General features: G+C 43.3%; 1 protein-coding gene and 1 long non-coding RNA gene across 2 annotated transcripts; one reads left to right on the top strand and one right to left on the bottom strand.

Moving 5' to 3' along the window:
* Positions 1-3,065: 3,065 nt before the first annotated feature.
* LOC117518193 (zinc finger protein 648-like) lies at positions 3,066-4,190 on the top strand. The gene has a single exon (XM_034179250.1). It carries the CDS (start codon positions 3,066-3,068, stop codon positions 4,188-4,190), a length of 1,125 nt encoding a protein of 374 aa, XP_034035141.1.
* Positions 4,191-21,960: 17,770 nt separating this feature from the next.
* On the bottom strand, positions 21,961-22,928 carry LOC117518067. Its single transcript, XR_004562912.1, has 3 exons — positions 22,841-22,928; positions 22,556-22,599; positions 21,961-22,457 (listed from the first exon to the last, which is right to left on the bottom strand). It is a non-coding gene; the product is annotated as an uncharacterized LOC117518067 (long non-coding RNA).
* Between the last annotated feature and the right edge of the window lie 4,613 nt (positions 22,929-27,541).

Below are 27,541 nucleotides of genomic sequence, written 5' to 3'. Positions count from 1 at the left end.
ACAGTGTGCCTAGTCAATACTACAAGTTAGCGGGTAGCTGTAACTTCTGCTAACTTTTTTAAGAGTTTATTGGTTAAGTGTTATAAAAGTTAACTTTTCAGTCAGCGGATTAGCGGTTATCGAAGCTAACGTTTCGGTTTGCTGTGCCCACCACTGGATCTGTTTCCTTCTCTGAAAATTCTCTGTCTCATTCCACCATGAAGCTGTGAAACTGATGTATCAGACAGAAGCTGCAGTAGTTTCTCCGGTCACATCCACGGTAACTGTGTAGCTCCTTGTTTTGGGTGGCTGGCGTCACCACTTTCCTTCTTGCACAGTCACACAGTTTTTGAGAAATGTCAGATTAACATAGAGAACCATACTGTTTGATGTAAATCAAGCCCAAGACATATTCAGTGTATAAAAAAATGGCTGTTATTCCGATATTAAAGTGATGTTTTTGTTAAACACCTTGAATTGAAGCTAAATGTTGACACCACAAGCACATGGTGATGGTTTCACCTCCCCTGTGATGGTGGACAGAGGTAAAAATACCCACATGGGTTACATTGGTTTATATTTGACATGTGTTGTGCTTATAAGTCTCAGTTTTATATTACACATATCTACTAAGGATTCTGCATGTGGAATTACTGCCATATATTGTTCTTGTAAGTTCCCAATTTATATAAGTCACATATTGTACAAATTTACTAAGGATCTTATATCTGGTTTGACATGTATTACTTACAAGTTCCAGATAGAACAGATACAAACTTTAAAATTTATGAATATCTTTTCCATATGGGTAAAGATAAGAGATAAACTTATTTTGCCAGCGTACAGAAACAGTAAACAACTGGTTAGCTAAATACACAATTACAGAAAGTGTTAGTATTTAATAGATTTTTTTTTTACAAGTACAACAAATTTATGTGAAATGACTGAAATATACATTGCACAAGATGTTTGACAGCATTGCACATAGAAGGGGGAGGAGCTATACAGTCTGATTGCGACAGGTAGGAGAGACCTCCCGTGGTGTTGTGTGGTGCACCTCGGTGGTCTCAGTGTGTGGCTGAAGGTGCTCTGACAGGACGTCAGTGGGAGGTGCTGTCCAGGATACAAAACCTGTGTGGCTGTCTGACTACATATGGAGCTGAGTGTATCTGAGTCGGGTTTTCAAGTTGTCAGTCAAAGAGTGTGTAACTTTATGACGCAGCAGCAGAGTGTGAGAGCAGTAAGCTGAGACCGGCTGTGAGGATCTCGCTGCTGTTGCTGACCAGCAGAATAGATGCTGACCCATAGACAGCTGCTGCCAAAGTCGGTCTGTTCACACCACCAGACACCTAACCCAGACCTCATCTGAAGCCGGGATATAGGAGTCCTGTAGGCATGTCTGGGACGTTAGCACACGGTCTGATCTGATTTAGAATGAGGTAAGTTTTACATTTCTCAGAAAAATATGATTATTGAGCAATAGTTGTTGGAAGAAAACAACACATCTAGATCAGTGGTGTCCAAACTATTCCAGAAAGGGTCGAGAGGGTGCAGGTTTGTTTGCAGCCACTGACTCCAGGAGGTGATTTCACTGATGAACTCATTCCATCTGCTCAAAGTGATATTAATCAGCGAAATCACCTGCTGAAGTCAGTGGCTGCAAAGAAAACCTGCACCCTCTCGACCCTTTCTGGAATAGTTTGGACACCACTGATCTAGAGGAACATTATGGACAGATTTGAAATTTGCACATCATTTAACTGCATGATTCCAACCTTCTATAGTGACACTCAACAGCAGGGTGTGGGTGGGTCTGGGGGGGGGGGGGGGTGTGTGACTTGGTTGGGAGTGTTGAAGGCACACTCCTACAGTGGGAGGTCTGGGGGCAGCACTTTTAACACTTTTAAAAAGCTATATCCTTTTTCCTTGTGGGCTTGTCCACTGCCCATTAAACAGTGCATCAGACCCCTTTACACTCTTTGTGGGTGGTCAACCCAGCCACCAGGTGCTCACCTGAAAACTTCACCCCCAACCATGGCACCAGGAGGAGGAGCTTGATGATCTGGGAGGGACTTAGAGTTGAGCTGTTGCTTCTTCATATTGAAAGAAGCTGGCTGAGGTGGTTCGGGCATCTATGTGAGGGTGCTCCCTGGTCATCTCTCCATGCACGTTCAACTGGTAGGAGTTCCTGGAGAAGACCCAGTATGTGCTGCAGGGATTCTATTTCCATGATGGCTTGGGAACACCTCAGGATCCCCCGGGAAGAGTTAGAGGAATTGGCCGAGGATAGGAACGTACGGGATGAGCTGCTTGGACTACTGCTACTGCAACCCGGACCCAGACAATCAGCAGAAAAAGAATGATCTTTTTCCTGCATTCTAAGGTAGTCTGGGAAGCAAAATATTCAGTCTCTAGTCATCACTTTTAATACAGGACTTTTATTTTAAACACAGGAAATCTTATACTTCAGCAGTGTTTATCAATTAACCTTTGTTTATGCAAGACTTTTGCCACATTTTATTACACCTTTGGTCAGCGGCTCCCAGTGTGATGGGGGTGTAACCCCCTACAAAACCATCTAGATCTGCAGATTGCCAGCTTTAATTAGACAAGTATGTTTAAAGAGGTTCAGACATATTGTAGTCATTGTACAGTAAAAATGTACCGCTCTTGATAGGATGCTGTATGATGTTTTGTGTATTTTTATTTTATAGGTCTGTGTAAGGAGGATGAGCTTCAGTCTGTCACTCCACAGCTTCAAGAGCCAGCAGGTTATTTCAGGAGCTTATACTGTAAAAGTAACCATGTCTAATGAAATGTGGCCACTGATGTCTGACAACCCAAGTGTCAGTCACCCACTCCAAAACGGACAGAAGACTGACTGTTATCTGGGTACTGTTTGTTTGAAATCGGCTTCAGAGAGCAGTGACGGCGGCTTTCTTTACCTTAACCCCCAAACACCAATGTGCCTCCACGTGGAGAACTTTGCTGGACTTTCACTGGGACAAGAAATGGCAGCTTGTGATGATCAAAACCGTGCCTGTCAAGAAGTTTCACCACACACTAAAAATACAAAAAGCAAGAAAATGAACAGATGTGCCAATGTTCAGCTGGACGTTAAAAAGAAGAAGAGGAGCTGTTGCCTTAAAAAGGGCCACTGGATAAAAACTGACAATTCAGTGCATCAGAGGGCATCAAAGCTGAAAGAGCCAAACGTGGACTCTCAGGAATGTGGCCCAGCCGACGGCATGAGGAAGAACACACTTAAAAACGTACCTTTAGTAGAAACCTGTGAAAACAGCGAGACCCCTCAGATTTTCACAGCAGGTGAAGAACACAGTGAAAGTGGGGCTAAGCTCCGCCCCTTCAAGTGCAGGCACTGCCCCTGGGCATTTAAGAAGTACTGTAACCTGCAGAGCCATTTACAAACACACACAGGCCTCAAGCCACATGTGTGTGACACATGTGGCAAAGCCTACTCTCACCAGGGCACACTGCAGCAGCACAAGTGTGTGCACACTGGAGAAAGACCGTACCACTGCCCCTTCTGCACCAACACCTACATCTGGTCCTCTGATTACAGCAAGCACATCCGCACACACACGGGGGAAAAGCCATACATGTGCAGCACTTGTGGCAAGGATTTCATCCGCTCGTCTGACCTGAGAAAACACGAAAGGAACATGCACACCAACAACAAGCCTTTTCCATGCACACACTGTGGCAAGACCTTCAACAAGCCGCTGTCTCTAAAGCGTCATGAGCGGAAGCACCTGGGAGAGAAGCCTTTCTCTTGCCCCGACTGTGGGAAGACGTTTGCTCTGGCCAGTCGCAGGGCAGAGCACCAGAAGATCCACACAGGCGTGCGTCCATACGTCTGCTCGGTGTGCTCAAAGGGCTTCGCCAAGTCCTCCAATCTAACCGAGCACAAGGCCATTCACAGCGGCTTGCGCCCCCACAAGTGTGCAGAGTGCGGTGTGGCATTCGCCATGGCTTCCCGCCTTATTCGTCATCAGTACATCCACAGCAAAGAGAAACCAGTCAGCTGCACAGGCTGTGGCAAAACCTTCAGCCACGCAGACTCACTGAAGAGTCACCAGGAGCAAACCTGTGCCGGCAGAATCTTCGTCTGCATGGACTGCAACAAATCCTTCCAATATGCCACAAAGCTTGCGCAACATATCCTAGTTCACAAGGACAAGAAAATCTGACTGTTTGCAGGCAGATGCCGCCTACATCCAACAATGCAACAATAATCTGCTCTCAACTCACATCTTGACCATTTCAAGGTTTTTGGGCACCATTATTTATATGTTATATAGGGCTGGGCAAGTTAATGCGTTATTATCACGTTAACGCATTAATTAATTAACACCAACAATTTTTTCATTGCACGTTAACGCAGTTGTTATTTTTTTCTAAGAGTCTGTTGCTCACAGACTTTTATTTTGCAAAAGTCTGCAGCACTCACATGAACCGGTGTGATGAGTCACTGACACTGGAACAGAAAAGAATTGGTGGATAAACCAACCAACATGGAGAAGGGCACGGAGCTTTTACATGGACATTTTAATTTTAAAGTTCTTCCAATGGCTTAGTCGACAGAACCAGATTTAATTGGAGGCACTGCTAATCTGGATTTTGTTATCACTGAAGTACTTCGAGTCTTCAATATCACCTAAATGCAGCACACACAGCTGATGCCAAGAGATCATTCAACGAAACACACTGCGGCACGAGGCTTCGGCAGGAGGCTTCGGCAGACTACGTTAGATGCAGCGTGTGGGAGAACTATAGATAAACAAAGGCAAGAGAGGCTCACAAAATGCTATTGCAAAATGGACTGCTACAGACTGCAGGCCAGTTAGTGTTGTGGAAGACAGCGGGATGAGAGATATTCTGAGAATCGCAACAAATGACGGCATATATGAGATTCCATCACGACGCACCATCACAAGAAGAATACACCCATTGTATGAAAAGGAGAGGACTGCAAAACCACAGCTTTACAATGTGCACCCTCTGTGGCTCTCACTGGGGATTACTGGACATAACTGGTAACCATAATTACCTCAGAGTGACAGCACATTATATTGAAGAACAGTGGGCGCTGCATTCACATGCTCTGACAGTAATGAAGACAGAGGAGAGACATTATGCTGAAACATGTGCCAGACACTTTATTGAAGGTGCATAACAGGTGAATATGTCAAATAAAGTCACCACACTTAGCACAGATAGTGCAAGAAATATGATAGCTGCTGTGAGACGTCTGCCTTTTGATCATATTCCCTGCTTTGCACACAGTCGCCAGCGTTCTGTCACAGTATCTCTGCATAACAGTGCATTTGACGATGTCCTGGCAAAATGCGGGAAAGTGGTGGGGCACTATAAACACAGTCCAGCAAGTGCTGCAGAATTAGAGCAACAACAAGTTCAACATGGACAGAAGGAGGAGTCACTTATGCAGGACGTTCCAACAAGATGGAATTCAACTCTGGACATGATGAAAAGTATCCGCAGAAACGAACAGCCGCTGAGGGACGTCCTCACCACAAACACCAACATTCTCATGCCAACTACAACTGAAATGGAAAAACTGCAGAGGTTGGAAACCCTACCGGAGCCTTGCCGGTATGTTTTACATCATATTTCTCACTGTTCTGGCTGAGTGCATGTAAGAGAGGAACAGTGCAAATAGGCCTATGTGTGTGTGTGTGCATGTAAAAATGCAGCATGAATATGTAGAGAATATTTTTGTGGATAAGTGAATCCAATTTACTTTGACTGAAGTGGAGTTGATTTTCTGTTGCAGGTATGAGACTGAACTTTTGGGAGGAGAAAAGTACCTGTCATGCTCCGTGGCTCTGCCTGCTTTATACCATCTCTCTCGGGTGATGGGGAGCTCAAATTATGACTCTGCCTATGTGGCCACGTTCAGGTCTACATTCAGAAAAGACCTGGAGACACACAAGGAAAATGCCAACATTGTATATCTGAAGATTGCTACTGCATTAGACCCTAGATTCAAGGACCTGAAGTGTACTCCCAGAGCTGAGAGGAATGAGGTGTGGGCCTCGGTCACTAACTTAGTCAAGGAACACAGGGTTATTGTCAAGAAAACTGTGGAAGAAAAAACATCAGAGCCACCAAAGAAAAAGTTAACCCCATTGGCTGCTTCATCTGAATCTGATTCTGAACAGGAAGAAGACTCAATTGAGAACAGTGTCTGTCGATACAGAGCAGAGCCTGCCATCAGTCCAGAGTCCTGTCCATTAGAGTGGTGGTCCAACATGCAGCTATATCTGCAAAACTACATATATATTTGTAGCAGTTATGCCATATTTTTATGCATAAAGACATCCCCCTGATAAATTAGTGTTTTGTTTTTGGATACATTAAAGGTAAAACTAAGTGGCAAATGAAGTCAGTTTTTCCTATCAAAAGTAAATTTTGTGGATGTCAGTATCTTTGTATTTATTTTTCACAACAGAGGAAAGGTGGCCCAAAAAATTGTTATTAGTTGGAAGACTACCCCATCCAGCTGGTGAGCATGTGTTATGTCTTCTCCAGACTATCAGCTGTTTGATAACATGACTCATGTGTGTCACGTGCACCCGGGGCACAGTGACTCAGTCCAGAAAGTGATTTACTAAGCCCCAGTATCAAGTGGATGACAAATATTACTTGTTAAAGCTCATACATTTATTTTTCCATGAATTATTTCTGTAATTTGTGTATATAAACAACTGTTTTCACGTTTGAACAGAAATGATGACAGTTGTATTTATAATAGTTTCTAAATTACTTATATCACTATATAAGACACTCACACATTACATAGCTGGTTTGCTGGTTTATAGTTTGTATATGCATCAGAGGTGTCCAATCCAGCTTCAGAAAGTAAAAGTCCAGCCACATATTTGTTCCATCTTCCCAATAAACCAGCTGATTGTAATTAGTTCAGTTCTTCAGGTGGGTGGACGAGTTAATTATTGAGATCACTTGTTTTAGGTGCACAGGTAGAAGCAACACGTGGGAGGTTTTTTACTTTCTGAAGCCAGATTTGACACCTCTAGTTTTGTGGTATGAGTCATAACAGTATTTGGACCCTCTGCCTGTTTGTTTTTGTTGATTTAGCTACCATCCTGTTCCCCCATGGACCATATTATTGAACGAAGTGCACACTCTGTGTTTTTGTTATGCTAACATCTTCAGCTGCAAATAAAAGTGGTTTTGACTATTTTATCAGTATGTTTTCTGTTCAGGGGTTGTCTGAATCTCGGTTTAGCAGGATTTGATCGAAATCTGGCTTGGATAGGTTTCTTTCTGAATCTGAATGTGTTTTCTATCTGGCTTGAGGCAGATTTGAGCTGGATTTCAGCAGGATTCGCCATAGTCTGAATGTAAATGTGACAAGGATTCAGCGAGTTTGGGGATCATGACATGAAACTTCCTCACTCCGTCTGTGTGCCCACAGTGTGCTCACCACTGTGGCAGCATTCAATGTGGTTACAATGGTGAGGACAACAAACAACCTTATTTCTCTAGGACACCTTCTCACCAAGAAAATCCACCAGGTGTGTTCCCTTCCATGTGTCACACATGGAAGCTGTCATGTCCATATTGAGTTTGGAGGCGTGTGTAAGATGAGCTGGTGTCACAGACTGAACGGTATCCCCTAAAAATCAGTCCCCTTTTGAATACTGTGCATACATCTGCCTCTACTGGTGGTTGGCTCTCACTGCGGTATTGTATCACTTCCTGTTCCGGAGCACAGTGGTGTTTTGCTGTATCTGTTAGCTGTTTAATCTGCGCAGTTAGATTGATCTAGTTACCTAGATAACGATTTGCTTCACAGTGTAATCTTCACGTGCCTTAACTAAAGCACTCCCTCTGCTGAATCACCTCTAAATTATTTACACATTATTCACTTTGTGTGTTTTTAGGAATCTGCTAGCTTAGCGCAGCTACTAGCTCTTAGCCGGTTTAGCATGGCGGCTTCTCCTGTCTCTCCCGCACATTTCTGCTCTGGGTGTGAAATGTTTAGTTATTCCTCGGCCTCCTTTAGCAGTAATGGTACTTGTAATAAGTGTAGCTTATTCGTAGCTTTGGAGGCCAGGCTGGGAGAATTGGAGACTTGGCTCCGCACCGTGGAAAATTCTACAGCTAGCCAGGCCCCTGTAGTCAGTGCGGACCAAGGTAGCTTAGCCGCCGTTAGTTTCCCTCTGGCAGATCCCGAGCAGCCGGGAAAGCAGGCCGACTGGGTGACTGTGAGGAGGAAGCGTAGCCCTAAACAGAAGCCCCGTGTACACCACCAACCCGTTCACATCTCTAACCGTTTTTCCCCACTCGGCGACACACCCGCCGAGGATCAAACTCTGGTTATTGGCGACTCTGTTTTGAGAAATGTAAAGTTAGCGACACCAGCAACCATAGTCAATTGTCTTCCGGGGGCCAGAGCAGGCGACATTGAAGGAAATTTGAAACTGCTGGCTAAGGCTAAGCGTAAATTTGGTAAGATTGTAATTCACGTCGGCAGTAATGACACCCAGTTACGCCAATCGGAGGTCACTAAAATTAAAATTGAATTGGTGTGTAAATTTGCAAAAACAATGTCGGACTCTGTAGTTTTCTCTGGGCCCCTCCCCAATCAGACCGGGAGTGACATGTTTAGCCGCATGTTCTCCTTGAATTGCTGTCTGTCTGAGTGGTGTCCAAAAAATGAGGTGGGCTTCATAGATAATTGGCAAAGCTTCTGGGGAAAACCTGGTCTTGTTAGGAGAGACGGCATCCATCCCACTTTGGATGGAGCAGCTCTCATTTCTAGAAATCTGGCCAATTTTCTTAAATCCTCCAAACCGTGACTATCCAGGGTTGGGACCAGGAAGCAGAGTCTTACACACCTCTCTGCAGCTTCTCTCCCCCTGCCATCCCCTCATTACCCCATCCCCGTAGAGACGGTGCCTGCTCCCAGACCACCAATAACCAGCAAAAATCTATTTAAGCATAAAAAAGAAAACAGAAACCTGGTTACAGCAGGATGAATATGTTAGTTTAAATGAGTCAACACCCCCGAGTCACACTAACTGCCAGAATGCTCGTAGCACGGGCCGAGGCGGAGGATTAGCAGCAATCTTCCATTCCAGCTTATTAATTAATCAAAAACCCAGACAGAGCTTTAATTCATTTGAAAGCTTGACTCTTAGTCTTGTCCATCTAAATTGGAAGTCCCAAAAACCAGTTTTATTTGTTGTTATCTATTGTCCTCCTGGTCGTTACTGTGAGTTTCTCTGTGAATTTTCAGACCTTTTGTCTGACTTAGTGCTTAGCTCAGATAAGATAATTATAGTGGGAGATTTTAACATCCACACAGATGCTGAGAATGACAGCCTCAACACTGCATTTAATCTATTATTAGACTCAATTGGCTTTGCTCAAAATGTAAATGAGTCCACCCACCACTTTAATCATATCTTAGATCTTGTTCTGACTTAAGGTATGGAAATTGAAGACTTAACAGTATTCCCTGAAAACTCCCTTCTGTCTGATCATTTCTTAATAACATTTACTCTGATGGACTACCCAGCAGTGGGGAATAAGTTTCATTACACTAGAAGTCTTTCAGAAAGCGCTGTAACTAGGTTTAAGGATATACTTCCTTCTTTATGTTCTCTAATGCCATATACCAACACAGTGCAGAGTAGCTACCTAAACTCTGTAAGTGAGATAGAGTATCTCGTCAATAGTTTTACATCCTCATTAAAGACAACTTTGGATGCTGTAGCTCCTCTGAAAAAGAGAGCTTTAAATCAGAAGTGCCTGACTCTGTGGTATAACTCACAAACTCGCAGCTTAAAGCAGATAACCCGTAAGTTGGAGAGGAAATGGCATCTCACTAATTTAGAAGATCTTCACTTAGCCTGGAAAAAGAGTCTGTTGCTCTATAAAAAAGCCCTCCGTAAAGCTAGGACATCTTACTACTCATCATTAATTGAAGAAAATAAGAACAACCCCAGGTTTCTTTTCAGCACTGTAGCCAGGCTGACAAAGAGTCAGAGCTCTATTGAGCCGAGTATTCCTTTAACTTTAACTAGTAATGACTTCATGACTTTCTTTGCTAATAAAATTTTAACTATTAGAGAAAAAATTACTCATAACCATCCCAAAGACATATCGTTATCTTTGGCTGCTTTCAGTGATGCCGGTATTTCGTTAGACTCTTTCTCTCAGATTGTTCTGTCTGAGTTATTTTCATTAGTTACTTCATCCAAACCATCAACATGTATATTAGACCCCATTCCTACCAGGCTGCTCAAGGAAGCCCTACCATTATTTAATGCTTCGATCTTAAATATGATCAATCTATCTTTATTAGTTGGCTATGTACCACAGGCTTTTAAGGTGGCAGTAATTAAACCATTACTTAAAAAGCCTTCACTTGACCCAGCTATCTTAGCTAATTATAGGCCAATCTCCAACCTTCCTTTTCTCTCAAAAATTCTTGAAAGGGTAGTTGTAAAACAGCTAACTGATCATCTGCAGAGGAATGGTCTATTTGAAGAGTTTCAGTCAGGTTTTAGAATTCATCATAGTACAGAAACAGCATTAGTGAAGGTTACAAATTATCTTCTTATGGCCTCAGACAGTGGACTCATCTCTGTGCTTGTTCTGTTAGACCTCAGTGCTGCTTTTGATACTGTTGACCATAAAATTTTATTACAGAGATTAGAGCATGCCATAGGTATTAAAGGCACTGTGCTGCGGTGGTTTGAATCATATTTATCTAATAGATTACAATTTGTTCATGTAAATGGGGAATCTTCTTCACAGACTAAGGTTAATTATGGAGTTCCACAAGGTTCTGTGCTAGGACCAATTTTATTCACTTTATACATGTTTCCCTTAGGCAGTATTATTAGACGGCATTGCTTAAATTTTCATTGTTACGCAGATGATACGCAGCTTTATCTATCCATGAAGCCAGAGGACACACACCAATTAGCTAAACTGCAGGATTGTCTTACAGACATAAAGACATGGATGACCTCTAATTTCCTGCTTTTAAACTCAGATAAAACTGAAGTTATTGTACTTGGCCCCACAAATCTTAGAAACATGGTGTCTAACCAGATCCTTACTCTGGATGGCATTACCCTGACCTCTAGTAATACTGTGAGAAATCTTGGAGTCATTTTTGATCAGGATATGTCATTCAATGCGCATATTAAACAAATATGTCGGACTGCTTTTTTGCATTTGCGCAATATCTCTAAAATTAGAAAGGTCTTGTCTCAGAGTGATGCTGAAAACTAATTCATGCATTTATTTCCTCTAGGCTGGACTATTGTAATTCATTATTATCAGGTTGTCCTAAAAGTTCCCTAAAAAGCCTTCAGTTAATTCAAAATGCTGCAGCTAGAGTACTGACGGGGACTAGAAGGAGAGAGCATATCTCACCCATATTGGCCTCTCTTCATTGGCTTCCTGTTAATTCTAGAATAGAATTTAAAATTCTTCTTCTTACTTGTAAGGTTTTGAATAATCAGGTCCCATCTTATCTTAGGGACCTCATAGTACCATATCACCCCAATAGAGCGCTTTGCTCTCAGACTGCAGGCTTACTTGTAGTTCCTAGGGTTTGTAAGAGTAGAATGGGAGGCAGAGCCTTCAGCTTTCAGGCTCCTCTCCTGTGGAACCAGCTCCCAATTCAGATCAGGGAGACAGACACCCTCTCTACTTTTAAGATTAGGCTTAAAACTTTCCTTTTTGCTAAAGCTTATAGTTAGGGCTGGATCAGGTGACCCTGAACCATCCCTTAGTTATGCTGCTATAGACTTAGACTGCTGGGGGGTTCCCATGATGCACTGAGTGTTTCTTTCTCTTTTTGCTCTGTATGCACCACTCTGCATTTAATCATTAGTGATTGATCTCTGCTCCCCTCCACAGCATGTCTTTTTCCTGGTTCTCTCCCTCAGCCCCAACCAGTCCCAGCAGAAGACTGCCCCTCCCTGAGCCTGGTTCTGCTGGAGGTTTCTTCCTGTTAAAAGGGAGATTTTCCTTCCCACTGTTGCCAAGTGCTTGCTCACAGGGGGTCGTTTTGACCGCTGGGGTTTTTTCCGTAATTATGTATGGCCTTGCCTTACATATAAGGCGCCTTGGGGGAACTGTTTGTTGTGATTTGGCGTTATATAAATAAAATTGATTTGATTTGATTTGATTATATTATAGACGGTAGATGATGGAATCCTTAAATTCCTTGCAATTAAACATTGAGAAACATTGTACTTAAACTGTTGGACTATTTTTTTCACGCAGTTGTTCACAAAGTGGTGATCCTCACCCCATCTTTGCATGTGAATGGCTGAGCCTTTTGGGGATGCTCCTTTTTGTACCCAGTCACATGAGTTTGTATCAGTTTCTGTCAGTGTGTCATTTTGTCTGGAGTTGCCTTGACAACATCAGACTATATGGAGGGGCAGAAGATAAGAGGGCAGCTGAATGGTTCACCAAGGCCACAGAAATTCTTCTGGAGGAAAACAGTGGGGCATTTTCACCTTCGGAGGCTGATAAGTCTGCCATGTTTAGGGTTGAGCAGAGAAACACATTTGCAGCTCCTCTGCCCAACCAAATCCAATTTATGAGTATACCCTGTTCTCCGACATCTTCCTTTGCAAAGCTGTACATTTGCTCCAAGATGTTATCCAACTTACATCTGAGTTCAAGGGTTAACACAGTCTGAGACTGTATCGTCTTGCCCAACTCATTAATCATGACGGACAGGTGAGGGGTCGTAGTTCTGTAGCAGCCGTCTTGCCAGTTCTATGGTAGAACAGGGTAGTACATAGACCAATCAGTACCAGCGCTCCCACAACAAAACCAAATATAAATAAATCTTCAACGTCCTCCACAGAGAGTGGTAGCAAACACGCAACATGCCACGTCTCCCAGCCATCGAGAACATAGCCCACAGGGTAGGTTCCATCTGGGCAAGCAGGGTCCCCCAACCCTGATTTCCTTGTTGAAAAAAATGGTGTCAATAGCATTCAGAGACCAGCTGATCAATTCCAAGGTTAATCCAAATATAGTTTGAAGAATTCACAGTCTGGTTGGGACTTTTGAAGGTTGGAGCAGAGATAGAGAAACACAGAAGGAGAGCAGAGAGGAGGAGATGCGCCTGGTTCTGCTGGAGGTTTCTTCCTGTTAAAAGGGAGTTTTTCCTTCCCACTGTCGCCAAGTGCTTGCTCACAGGGGGTCGTTTTGACCGTTGGGGGTTTACGTAATTATTGTATGGCTTTTGCCTTACAATATAAAGCGCCTTGGGGCAACTGTTTGTTGTGATTTGGCGCTATATAAATAAAATTGATTGATTGATTGACATCTTTTCGGAGCGTCACATTAACTGATTAATTGATTAACAGATTACCACCTTGATTCTGCTTCAAACTGCCTCCAGTCATCATCTTTCTCAGTAACAGATATCTGAAGCTTTTGTACAACAATCATTTCCACATAAATTCAGCATTATTTCATAATAAAAGACGGGGAGTGATCAAAGCATGACACCAGCGTGTCTGAGACTGACTCTGAGTCTAGCTCTCTACATCCAACAGATCAAAGGGAATAATGTGACTATTAACCATCAGATGACAAAGTAAACCTCTTAAATCATTCTAAAGTCAGTTTTAAGCAGAAAACAAGGCCATAATCTATTAATCGATGCTGATGCTCCAAAGTGACACAAGGGACAGATTTTTAGGGTGGACTGTTCAATCTGTGACACCGGATTTGAAAAACAGGTCTGAACACTAGAACGTAATCTGGATTGAATCAAACTCGAGCCGTATTGCTAACCGCAAACTGAACAGGGCTTTAGTCTTGATCTAGGATAATCCTCAACCTAAACTCTTCAACTCCACAGCCACTTTATCAAGTGCTATTATCAGGAAACCTATTGATTCCACAAAGATCACAGGATCATCTGCAAAGTCAAGGTCAGGGAATTTTTCCTCACTGACAAAGACAGCAAAGTCACTTGTCTCCAAGATCTTACCCAATGCTGATTCCATGTCCAGTCATGTCCAGCGGCACTTTGGATGCTGGCACCAGGATCATGCAACTCACTGCCCCAGAACCTTTGGAAAGTCAAAGAGCATTGATTCATTTTCACCACAGTAACAAGATTTGCAGGGACTGATATAGTCCTCAAGATCAGCCATGTCAGCATCCATGATCACATTGAAATCAATCATGACCAAAGCAGTGTCCTCCCTGGGGCAGCCATCCATCACGGAATGAAGCCATCTCACCAGTTATACAGCTTCATGATGAAGTGGTATAGAGGAGGATTTTCTTAAAAAGAAGACCTCAAAGTTTAGCTACAAATTGCCAGAATGTACATCTGAGATGCAAGTCTAGATTTGATCTGTTTTGGTGAAAGAATATCCTTCTCCACTCTACTCCATTATGAAGCTAAGAGTGATGATGTAAAAAACAAAATTTGCACTGTGCACAATTTCTCCAATCACAGCCACATAAGATAAGCCCTATAACTTCCTCTGGGTTGTCTGGGTGTCTTTCTTCACTCTTCTCCTTCTTGCAGACTCACTCAGTTTTTGAGAACTGTCTACTCCAGATTTACCATAAAGTGCCAAACTGTTTGTATTTCTTTGTAATTGATGTAAACAAAGTCCAAGACATATTCAGTGGCAGCTTCACCATCAGAGAGCCTCATACACGACTACCACAAAAGACTCCAAGCTGTCATTGATGTTAAAGGGGGCGATACATGGTATTAAGAATGAATGTATGAGTGCTTAATTTGTAAAGTGGGAGGTCCCGGAGCGCAGAGGATGGGTGGCTCCGGTGCAGAAAAAAAAAAAGAAGTGGGGGGGGGGGGGGGGGGGGGGCTAGCGAACAACGCTGTGCGACACACCGAAAATAAACTGGGCATTAATAACACTAGTCACGCCAAATCCGGATAGAGTATAAATTCCTGTTTAATGATGTACAGTGGTCCCTCATTTATCGCGGGAGTTACATTCTTCGCGTTCACACCGGGTGCGACGCGTGCGACTGCAGCCACATGTTGCCGCGTTTTGGCAAACTGTGCAGCGCGACGCGAGTGAAGCGATTTTGAGCGTTTTGCGCGTTTGTGGCGCGATATTGCGTCGCGTCACGTCGTGTTGCCCTCCTCCCCAAGTTGAAAAATCTGAACTTTTGACCAATCAGGGACTGAATATGTAGTGACGTGGAGATGTCTGGAGTTTGACTGAAGATGTGAACATGTCCTGTATCTGGTAGCAGCCTGTGAGCAGGACTTATGTCTCTTTTGTCCTTTATTTCTGTTGTGTGGGCCGCCAGAAGAGGAGGTACTGCTGGCCCACCACCAGAGGGCGCCCTGCCTGAAGTGCGGGCTTCAGGCAGGAGAGGGCGCTGCCGCCATGGACACAGCCGGGGGTGACAGCTGTCACTCATTATCTCCTGACAGCTGTCACTCATTCATGCTTCATCATCTCACTCCATAAAACCCGGACGTCATCTCCACCTCATCGCCGAGATATCGTCAAACCGTTCAGGTAGTATTCTCAGCCTTGAAAGTGAACTGTGTATCAGTCTGAACTCTTTTTTGCAGCCGTTTCCTGTGGTGTTCCGTGTCTGTGAGACCGGCGTTCGGTGTGTCCAGCAATGGCTCCGCTGCACACCTCTACCAGATAAGTGGGTAGACAGGAGCTGCACGAGTATGTGTAGAGGTGGAGGCGGTATTCCACCGTTGTTGCTACTGGGTGTGCACACACCCATATCTTATGTCTCTGCTCCTCACCAGCAGTACCAGATCTGACCTTCGAAGACGGTGGCCACCTGGGGACTCGGGACTTGGCGGCTCCAGTATTCTCCGGGTTCGGTGGCGGAGGAATCGTGTGGTTCCGGTTCATCTCAGGACAGACGTCTTCTATCCTCGAGCCTGCCCACACGTCACCCTTGTGACTGACTGTCTGTAAAATTTCCATCCTCTGTGTTGTGCTCATTCACAACAGTAAAGTGTTCATATTTGACTCTTTCATTGTCTGTTTCATTTGCGCCCCCTGTTGTGGGTCCGTGTCACTACACTTTCCCCAACAATTTCACAATCATGACAGTTTTTGGAGCAAGCAACAGCACCACAGCAGGGAGAGGGAGTTTCTTTTTCTTTTCTTTTTTTTTACGTGCGCACGTGAGGGAATCATCCATGGAGATTATTTTACTTATTAACTACACAGATGTATAATAAAGCAAATGGTGGACTGGTTTCTAAAGACAATTACGACAGAGGTTTTTTTTGGGAAAGAGCGAGGAGCAGCCTCACAGCAAGCAGCAGAGTTTTGTTCGTTTTTTTTTTTTTATTTTACTGCGCTGGCGCGAGCGAATTGTCTGTAGAGAATATTTTATTAATTAACTACACAGATGTATAATAAACAAATGGTGACTGGTTTCTAAACACAATTTGACAGAGTTTTATGGGGGAAGAGCGAGCTGCAGCAAGCAGCGGAGTTTCTTTTTTTTTAATTGTTTACACGTGAACAGGACAGTTGGTCCTCAAACTGGGTCCTGCAGAGGCGGATGGACCGCTGAAGCGGCCATCATCCAGACGCAGCTCCTGCAGCAAATAATGATACTCTCTGTATTGGGAGCTTTTCACAACTCGCTCCGTGTGATCAAGGTCCATCGTGATGACTTGACACCGAGCAGAATGGAAGCTCCTCCCATTTGATGACGCACCGGGGTGAATTTTCGCAGCGAAAGTCCACCCAAGCAGAGCGACACACCGGGCGGAAGGAGGCGCGTCTGTCGCCACGCGACCCCCGCGAATTTGTAGCGTCTGATCGCGCCAGGTGTGAAGCAGTACAAAATCCGCGAAGTAGCGCTATTATAGATGTTTTAAGGCTGTAAAACCCTCACTACACACTTTTCTCAAACAGGCATTAACATTTTCTCACTTTTCTCTCCTGTGTAAACACTCTCTTTTTTCTTCTGTGCGAGAAGATTATAAACAGACACATGCAGAACACAATGCGCGGCTCTCCCTTCACTCACTGCCTCCGGGGGTTACGGATGCGGGACCCGCCAAAGAATCCAAGTCCTCTCTTGGTGGCCACGGAGCTCTGCGGCTACGTCAACATCCAGATCAAAACAGCGTAGCCTCTGGACTTGTTGCCAGATTTGGTGCCAATTCCGCACAGCAGACAGGAGGGCAGCCGGTTGTGAATTGGCAGTGAGAGCAATCGCTGTGATATTTTGTTAATATTTTGTTAGTCAAGAGAGGTGGCGGATCCCCAGATCCAGTATAAAAGCTGGCGGAGCCAACGTCAGAGGTTCCGGAGCGCGCTCCGCTTGTCTCCCCCCTCAAATTAAGCCCTGAATGTATGTAAACTTTTGATCAGGGTAATTGACAATAAACCCACTAACCCAAAGCTGTGGTAGTAGAGAGAAATGGGCTGCCAGAAAACTCAGACACAAGACGCAGGACAGCAATAGCTGTGGGATTTCAGTGTTAATGGTCAACATCTTCAGTATGTTTCTTTTGACCATTTTTGTACTAAGATGGATGAGTATCTAAACATGTGGAATGCCTTTTTTGCAGTTCACTGAAGTCTACCTCAGCAAAAAGACATTGGTGAATACTGAAAACCACCAGAAAGCAATTGCTCAGGCTCGGTTTGACAGTGGCTTGTTCCCTACTGGAGAGAGGAGGTGTACCAGGACAAACTAAGACTAAACTAGCTCTAAAGAAGGTTAATAGGGTCTAACCAGGAATAAACTACCTTGTCTAAGCTAGGTGTAAATCGGGTCTAAACTAGGACTGAGCAGTTGTCCACACTCCATCTCAGGCCCCTATCTTCAGCTCCTCTCCAAGCTCTGCTCTTACCTCCAGTGCGGTCCATCTCCGGACCCCAGCTCTGCTTTTTGTGGAAACCAAAATGATAAATATGTTTTTTGTTCACTAAATGTCGTCTTGACTGCTTGTGACCCCCGTCAGAATGAAAACCCTCTTCAGTTTTTACAAAATCTGAATAAAGTCAGTCCTTCAGCCTTATCAACACAATGACCTCTGAGTGACACAAACAGCTGAGAGCAATTGTGGTCAATCACAATGCAGAAGAAAGGCACTGTCTTAAATAAAGACAAGTTTCACAGTAAGACTTTGTTCACAACCTTCAAGTGACCTCTGATCAGCACCATGTTGAAAAGACATTCTCTTGGATGAAAAGGACTCTTTGATCATCACAGCACTGAGAACCACAAACACTGTGACAAAATCCATCATTCTTGAACTCTGCTTTAAGAACCTGTTTTTTTAATTAACTCTGTTTAAATGTTTTGATAGATGCATTCTTTAGACACTGTATGCATGATTGTCCACACGTGGCCCCCCTGCCCTGACATGGATAAAAGCAGAGCTCAGAGAGCCACACTTCACACTGTTCCACTAAGAACAACATACACCCTGACATCGGGGTGAATGTGAGGCATGATTGTAAAGCGCTTTGAGCGTCTGATGCAGATGGAAAAGTGCTATATAAATGCAGTCCATTTATATAAATGCAGTCCATTTAACAACCTATTTGACACAGTGTCCGAGGCTTCATATTAAAGACCGTTTGACAAACGGTCAATGTCTTGACTAGACAGACAGATAGATATATACTTTATTTGTCAGTTTAAAACTGAAATTCATTTTGCGTCCCTGGGAGGCTTGTTTAAAAACATACGTGGTCTGTCCATAAATTAACGGTCCTTTTTATTTTTTTTAAAAACTATATGGATTTCATTCATGTTTTTACGTCAGACATGCTTGAACCCTCGTGCGCATGTGTGTGTTTTCCCACGCCTGTCGGTGACGTCATTCGCCTGTGAGCACGCCTTGTGAAGTGGTCCCGCCCCCTCATCGGATTTTCATTGTCTGGAAATGGCGGGATGAAAAGGACTTTTTTTCCATCAGAATTTTTCAGAAGCTGTTAGAGACTGGCACCTGGAAACCATTCGAAAAATGTATCTGGCTTTCGGTGAAAATTTTACGGGCTTCACAGAGAATAAGGACTTTAACTACAGCTTTAAGGACCCTTTTAAGGACGGTCGGTGCGCCGCGCTCCGAGCTGCGACGATGAGGCACAAACCACTGGATCATTTCTAAACGGATGGCTCTGTGGATACGAGACCGTTGTGCGCTCTTTTCTGGTTATCACAAGAGCGGGACATGTCCAGCTCTCCACAAGTTCTCTTATACTCACTCGACTGGTAAGCACTGAAAGCCGAGATAGGCATGTCCCAACTTGTCCTCTAACACTCCGAAACGGAGGTGTTCCTTTGTCTCGCTTCATCAGCGAATCGGTTGTGACGCGCGAAGCCTCCGCGTGGCTTTCCATGACAAAATCTCATTAAAAGTGAAATCTGCTGGAAAATGGCTAATGTCCAGCTCTTGTGGAAGTGGAAGTTGAAGAAAATGGTCCATGACAAGGCTCCAACCTGCAAAGCTGATCTGGCAACAGCAATCAGAGAAAGTTGGAGCCAGATTGATGAAGAGTACTGTTTGTCACTCATTAAGTCCATGCCTCAGAGACTGCAAGCTGTTAGAAAAGCCAGAGGTGGTGCAACAAAATACTAGTGATGTGTTGGAGCGTTCTTTTGTTTTCATGATTCCATAATTTATTCCTCAGAATTGAATGAGTCCATATTTTTTCCCCTCTGCTTGGTCTAAAAAAGTAACTGTTACTGACTACCACAATTTTTTTTCCTGATTTCTTATAGTGTTTCTTAAAGCCAGAAAGTTGCCATTTGAAATTACTTTAGTTTTGTGTCATGTCTGTGATCTGCTTTTTTCTACAAAATTAAACAACTGAATGAACATTTAATAGGGTGATTAGTGAAGTAGATGAATTAAGTTTTTTGAACTTAAGTTAGAATTGATTTAACTTTCAACCTTAAGTTCAGACAACTTACTTCATTCAGGTTTTTACATATTGTAACACTTTTTAAGTTGGTTCAAACATTCTCTTTTTTCAGTGCACTTTCTCTGTGATCAAAGTTACACACATGCATATAAATACACAGACGCCACTTGGCTTTGAATATACAGTGAGGCAAATAAATATTTGATAGACTGCAGATTTTGCAGGTTTTCCCACCTACAAAGAATGGAGAGGTCTGTTATCGTAGGTACACTTCAACTGTGAGAGACAAAAAAAAAAAAAAGAAAAAAAAGAAAAAAATCAGAAATTCACAATGCATGATTTTTAAATAATTAACTTGCATTTTATTGCATGAAATACAAGGTGGGCCAATAAAATGTTACCACTTTTGATCATACACAAGTTTTAGAAATGAGATCTTATTCAAAAATTTTATTTAGAGTTGTAACAGAAGCATCAAATTAACATTTGATACAAAGGTTTCTCACTTTGTCTCTTGTTTTCCGCACAGTTCAGTAATTGATGACATGTTCAATCCACGCTCCTCTTCTTTGGATACGAAGTAACATTTATTGGCCCACCCTGTAAGTATTTGATCACCGACCAATCAGTAAGAATTCTGTCTCTTACAGACCTGTTAATTTTCTTTAAGAAGCCCTCTTATTCTGCACTCTTTACCTGTATTAATTGCACCTGTTTGAACTTGTTACCTGTATAAAAGACACCTGTTCACACAATCAATCACACTCCAACCTGTCCACCATAGCCAAGACCAAAGAGCTGTCTAAGGACACCAGGGACAAAACTGTAGACCTGCACAAGGCTGGGGGACTACAGGACAACAGGCAAGCAGCTTGGTAGAAGACAACAACTGTTATGATTATTTATTAGAAAGTAGAAGAAACACAAGATGACTGTCAATCTCCCTCGGTCTGGGATTCCATGCAAGATCTCACTTTGTGGGATAAGGATGATTCTGAGAAAGCTCAGAACTACACAGGAGGACCTGGTCAATGACCTGAAGAGAGCTGGGACCACAGTCACAAAGATTACATTAGTAATACATGATGCTGTCATGGTTTAAAATCCTGCAGGGCAGCAAGGTTCCCCTGCTCAAGCCAGCACATGTCCAGGCCCGTTTGAAGTTCACCAGTGACCATCTGGATGATCCAGAGGAGGCATGGGAGAAGGTCATGTGGTCAGATGAGACCAGAATAGAGCTTTTTGGAATCAACTCCACTTACCGTGTTTAGAGGATGAGAACAACCCCAAGAAAACCATCCCAACTGTGAAGCATGGGGGTGGAAACATCATACTCTGGGGGTGCTCTTCTGCAAAGGGGACAGGACGACTGCACCGTATTGAAGGGAGGATGGATGGGGTCATGTATTGCGAGATTTTGGCAAACAACCTCCTTCCCTCAGTAAGAGCATTGAAGATGGGTCGTGGCTGGGTCTTCCAGCATGACAATGACCCCAAACACACAGCCAGGGCAACTAAGGAGGGGCTCCGTAAGAAGCATTTCAAGGTCCTGGGTTTGACTCCCTGCTGTGGCCTTTCTGTCTGGAGTTTGCATGTTCTGCCCATGTTTCTGTGGGTTCCCTCCAGGTGCTCCGGCTTCCTCCCACATCCAGGGACATGCAGGTTAGGTGGACTGGAAACTTTAAATTGTCCGTAGGTGTGCGTGCAGATGTGAATGTGTTTGTTTGTCTCTATGTGGCTGTGCGATAGGCTGGAGTCCTGTCCAGGGTGTACCCGGCCTCATGCCCTATGACTACTGGGATACGTTCTAGTGTCCTGTGACCCATTGGAGTAAGTGGATGAAGATGAATGAGTGAATGAGTGGGCAAGAAAATAACTGTGTCAGCTGGAAGCTAGCAATGACTCTCACAGTGTGCACCAGATGGAAGATAGGGCCCAGTGTCTAAAAGTAAAAGTATACTTTACAAACGGTAAAATAATGAAAAAATAAATAATAATAAAAAATGCTGACTTTTGTTCTTTAGACACACTGCTGTTGTGCGTACCGAGTCAGATTCTGTGAGGAACATCTTTGTTCTTTTAAAAGCAGTTTGTGATTTACTGTTACTTTACACGTGCAACTATCTTTTAAGGTTAAGAAGTAGAAGCACTGGTTTCGATGTGGCTAATCTTTTTTCAGCAATGTGCTGACACACGCAGAGGGCAGCTTAGCGGTCACAGTGACACCGCTGATGAATCAGTTAAAATATCACACGGAGAAATGAAGCTCGGTTTCAAATTAGATATCATTTCCACAAACATCTGTTGTATCCACTGGAATTTTCCCTGCCGTCAGCAGTCAGCATGCACACCTCAGCTATTTCAGTGACGGCGGTGCGAGGTCGAACGACGGCCAGTCCAGCGTCGATCAGCTGTTAATGGTGGTAAAACAGTATGGGAGGAAACGTGGCTGCCTGGAGTGTTTCTTGGTCCTCTCACTCAGAATCTGTCCACGGTTAATGTCACGCTTTTTAGGAACATTCAAACCTGTATTTAGTCATCTTAGAAACCCTACAAAAAACAAAACAAAACAAAACAAAACAAAAACAACGCACCAGTAATGTTCAACACTTTCAAGTTTTTATTTATCTTTGTAAAACTTATTTTACCTTTACAAGGTCACATTGGCTGGACGTGCACTACAGCTGCTGGCCTAGGAAAAAAACAGATCGGCTTTTATTACACATAAACAAATGTACTTATCATGTGACCCAAACGATGGGTCCAGAGATCCTTTACACGGATCAGTAACCTCACAAATCCAAAACAACAAAACAAGAATGTACAGCGACGTATCTGCTGCCTCGCCGGTTGGACTCTGGCACGTGTAAAATCATTACATTCAGGAACCAAAGCAATCTGGACGCGATGACACACTGCTCATCTTTCTTTACCTCCTGTTCCCAATGAGGAATTGACAGCAGCAGCTGAGGGACGAGATGGAAACATGTCAGAAGAGCTCGGGGGAGGTGGGGGAGAAGATGATGATGAGGTGTGAAAATGCAAAAAAAACAAAAAAAACACGAGGTGATTCTTGTATCTACTTTGACTTCTGTTTCATTGCAGACAACATGAACCCAACATATTTCATGTTTTTGTGATTAATTTCATTTAATTTGTTAACATTAATGCACTGAAGGCTGTTAGAAGACACATTACAATTTACTGCGAGTTTGGTAAAAATAAATAAATGAAATGATGTCATGTCAAACAGGTGATTGTAATCATGATTTGGTATAAAAGTAGTATCAACACAAAGGCAGAGTCTTTCAGAAGCAAAGATGGGCAGAGGATCTCCAGTTTGCCAACCAATGCATGAGAAAATGATTGAAATGGTTAAAAATGATGTTTCTCAAAGACGGAGTAGAAGGGACTTGCATAGTTCTCTACAGTGCATAATATCATTAAATGAGTCAAGGAGACTGGTGGGATTTCGGTGTGTAAGAGGCAAGGGTGCAAGCCTAAAATGAGCACTGTGACCTCCAATACCTCAGATGTCACTGCATGAAGAACCCGCATTCATCAATACCTGATATAATCACATGGGCAAGGCATTACTTTTGAAAACCTTTGTCAAGCAGTACAATATAGAATTACTTTCACAAATTTCATTTGAAACTTTATTGTGCAACAAATACATAAATAAATAAACAAGATATTTACATTAACCCCTGGGGTCTGAGGCATCTGGATTGAACCATCACAGAGTGAAACCATGTACTGTGGTCAGACAAATCAGTATTCAAGATCTGTTTTGGAAGAAATGGATATTGTGTTCTCTGGACAAAAAGACAAACAAGACCAACCAGACTGTTAAAAGTAACAAGTCCAAAAGCCATGGTCTGTTAGTGCACTTTGCAAAGCTAATTTACACTTCTTTTTTTTTTTTTTTTGCAATCTTTATTCAGAATTTTTCAAGATGTTTCAAAACAGCATAAAGACACACACACACAATCAACCCCCCACCCCCTGGACTCTTGGAAGAATGGAATAAAAAAGGGAAGAAAAAAAAAACAGGAACCTTCTGGACAGGATCTCATCAAATTTACATCAAACAGATGACAGTCACTCAAACAATCTGTTCATTAGGTGGTTTGGTGTCTACATTTCAGTCGGGTGATTGTCAATTACAGCCAAAAGAGAAGCGCTCATCAAATTCTATGAAGGGACTCCAAGTCAAGACGAAACCCCTGTGAGTCTGACAAAGATAGGAGGGACAGTACCTCCTTTAGCCAGTGTGAAAAGGATGGGGCATGTTTTGCCTTCCAGTTAAAGAGGATAAGCCTGTGGGCCATCAAAGAGGCAAACACCAGTGCATCTGACTTGTAGGCTCGTGAGTTTGCAGGTCGGGGGAGGTATGCCAAAAATCGGGGGCAACCGTCTGTCCACAAATAAGGGAAAGAACCTCAAATATCTGCATCCAATAATCAGTGAGAGAGGGACATAGCCAAAACATATGTCCAACTGTTGCAGGACAGTGATCGGCACCTCGGGCAGCCAGGGATTACGGTGGGAAAGATTCTTGTTAGCTTATCGTTCAAGTAGTGCAGACAATGTACTATCTTAAACTGAATGAGCCCATGGCATACGCACAGACAGAAAGTATGTATACAGGTAAGACTCTTTTGCCAAGCACCCGCTGAAAGCCCCAGGTCTGCCTCCCATGGAGCTTTTGTTCAGTCCCAAGATACTTTATTCAGTTTTAGTATCATTTTATAAATTATAGAGATATGTTTCCTGCCATAGGGATCTAATTCTAGGAATGTATCTAACTTACTTCTTGGCGTCTTCAAACATCTTCTTTGAAAAGCTACGAATTTGGAGATATTTGAAAAATTGACCTCTAGGTATGTTATAATCTAATAATAATGTTTCAAAGGAAGAGAAATTGTCATCTGGGAATAGATCCATGAAAAAGCCAGCCCCTGTTCCTGCCAAGACCGAAACGCACTATCCAGAATGGAGGGTGTAAATAGGTGATTGTTAGCAACTGGAAGGAATCCACAAACCTCCTTCAAACCAAAGTGTTTCCTAAACTGAAACCATATCTTAACCCTCTGGGGCCGACAACGTCGTATACCACGGCTAAGACCAAGCTTTACTAAATTCTAACTAACTTTTTAATGATATGAGATAGAAACTTAGTTTTTTGCTGAAAAGTTAACTCCGTGGACTTTTGAGCCAGCCATCGGCCATCTTTTTACTCCTCATAGAAGCTGTGTGATGACGTGCACAATGTGAGTGTCCAATCGGAATTGGTTCACCATCACATGGTTTTCCAAAATCCAATCGTAGGGCAGATTCACCTCACGTGAAAATCCAAAGATCGTTTTCAGAAGTGATATGTTACTAGTTGCCTTGTTTGAATAGCCGCCTGGGTGCTCCAATGAGTACATACTATTAGTATATACTCAGTGTGCCCTGCGCCATTACGCACAGCGATCAGTGAAAGCAGGAGCACACTGAGAGCCTCTGATGACAATCTCACATGCTCAAACAAAGAGTGTGTAACTATCAGGATTGCTCCACTAGTTTGCATGTGAATGTTACTGGATAACTCTCTTGCTTTCTCTGTGTAAAGCACTGTTTACCATATCAATGGACAACAAAACGCATGGACCATTTTGTGTACAAGGTCTGTGAGAAAAGTATCAGACCTTTTTATTTTTTTCAAAAACCATATGGATTTGAATCACGTGTGATTGCATCAGACAAGCTTGAACCTTCGTGCGCATGCGTGAGTTTTTTCACGCCTGTCGGTTGCGTCATTCGCCTGTGAGCAGGCTTTGTGTGAGCAGTGGTCCACCCCTCTCGTCGGATTTTTATTGCGAATAAATGTCTGAACGATTTGGAGCTTTGCTGCATCAATTTTTTTCCAGAAACTGTGAGAGACCTCCAGGTGGACACCGTTCGGAAAATTAATATGGCTTTCAGGGACGATTTTATGGAGATTATACAGATTAAGGAGTGTTACTGCCACTTTAAGGGCGGCCCACAACTGCTGAGAGCGTGGCGCGCTCCCTGCGCCGATCGACATGCTCAGACCCCGCTGAAACAACCAGATCATTTCCAACGTGAAGGCTTTGTTGATCCGGGACCCGTGTGACTTTCACAAAAAGGCAGGAGACGTGGACATCAGCTTTTTAGACACATTCCACTGTTACAGGAGTTTTTTTTCATGGAAAGAAAAGCGGAGGGACGCGCCACGGAGCCGTTCATTATGCAGGACAAAACCACCTCGGCGTTGGTCTCACAGGATGGTTTTCAGGTGGATTTCAGATGGATTCCGGTTGCTTTTCAGTCGTGTGATTATCCGATTGTGATTGTGCATGAGCTGGACTTGCCCCAACATGTCCTGGAAGGCTTCATCGCGGCGTTGCTTTCTGCAATGCGGCTCCACCGCGCTCCTCTTTCCATGACAAAAACTCCTGTAACAGTGGAATGTGCCGTTCATTTCTAAACTGGACGCTGTCTTGATCCGGTATGTCGTCTGACTAGCACAGGAATTGTGAAAAGACGTGGACATCAGCACTTTTTTGGCACATTAAGACAGACGTGCGGAGGAGTTCCGCACGTCGTGGTGGAGCCGCATGGCGCAAGAGAGGGTAATAGGTTTTGACTGAAGCTCCATCCGAGCCCAGTCTGTGCCCTCTTGTACTGTATGTAATATAGAAGTTTTACTATATTGGCTGCCCAGTAATAAAAAACAAAATTATGCAGTCCAAGACCCCCCGCGTCCTTTGACACCTCTAAGAACTTCTTTTCATCCTGGGGTTAGAACCCCCCAAATGAAAGATGCGATTGATTTGTCCAGTAGTTGAAAAGCAGTTTTTGGTATAAATACAGGAATCATTTGAAATATATAGAAACCTGGGTAGAATTGTCATTTTAAGTATATTTATATGGCCTGCTAATGAAATGGGTAGTGACAACCATTTTTTAAAGTCCTGTATTGTGCGTCCCAGAACAGTCATAAAGTTGTTGTCGTACAGTTTCCTCATTGAATGTGTCACCTTAATGCCTAGGTACGTAAAAGCATCCCTTTCTACTTTAAAAGGAAAGACGGAATAGTCCTTGTTGTTATCATTGACTGGAAAAAGCAGGCTTTTGGAATAGTTGATCTTGTAGCCTGAGAGGCTCCCAAATTTGTTCAGGATGCATAAAAGTCTAGGTATGGACTTATGAGGGTTTGATATATATAATAATAAATCATCTGCATAGAGTGACACTTTGTAAAGTTTACCACCCCGCATAATACCTCTAACACAGGGGTGGCCAAGTTCGGTCCTCGAGAGCCACATTCCTGACACTCTTAGTTGTCTCTCTGCTCCAACACACCTGAATCCAACGAAAGACTCGTTAGCAGACTTTTAATGGGTCTTTCATTGGATTCAGGTGTGTTGGAGCAGGGAGACAACTAAGAGTGTCAGGAATGTGGCTCTCGAGGAACGAACTTGGCCACCCCTGCTCTAACAGCATCCTCCTCCCTGAGGGCTATAGCAAGTGGTTCAATTGCCAGATCAAACAGGTAAGGAGAGAGACTACATCCCTGTCGGCAACCTCTATAGAGTTTAAAATAGTCTGAAATTAAGGTG

This window comes from Thalassophryne amazonica, chromosome 10 (assembly GCF_902500255.1).
Source record: "Thalassophryne amazonica chromosome 10, fThaAma1.1, whole genome shotgun sequence".
NCBI lineage: Eukaryota > Metazoa > Chordata > Actinopteri > Batrachoidiformes > Batrachoididae > Thalassophryne > Thalassophryne amazonica.
This window is presented reverse-complemented; position numbering and strand designations above follow the sequence as displayed.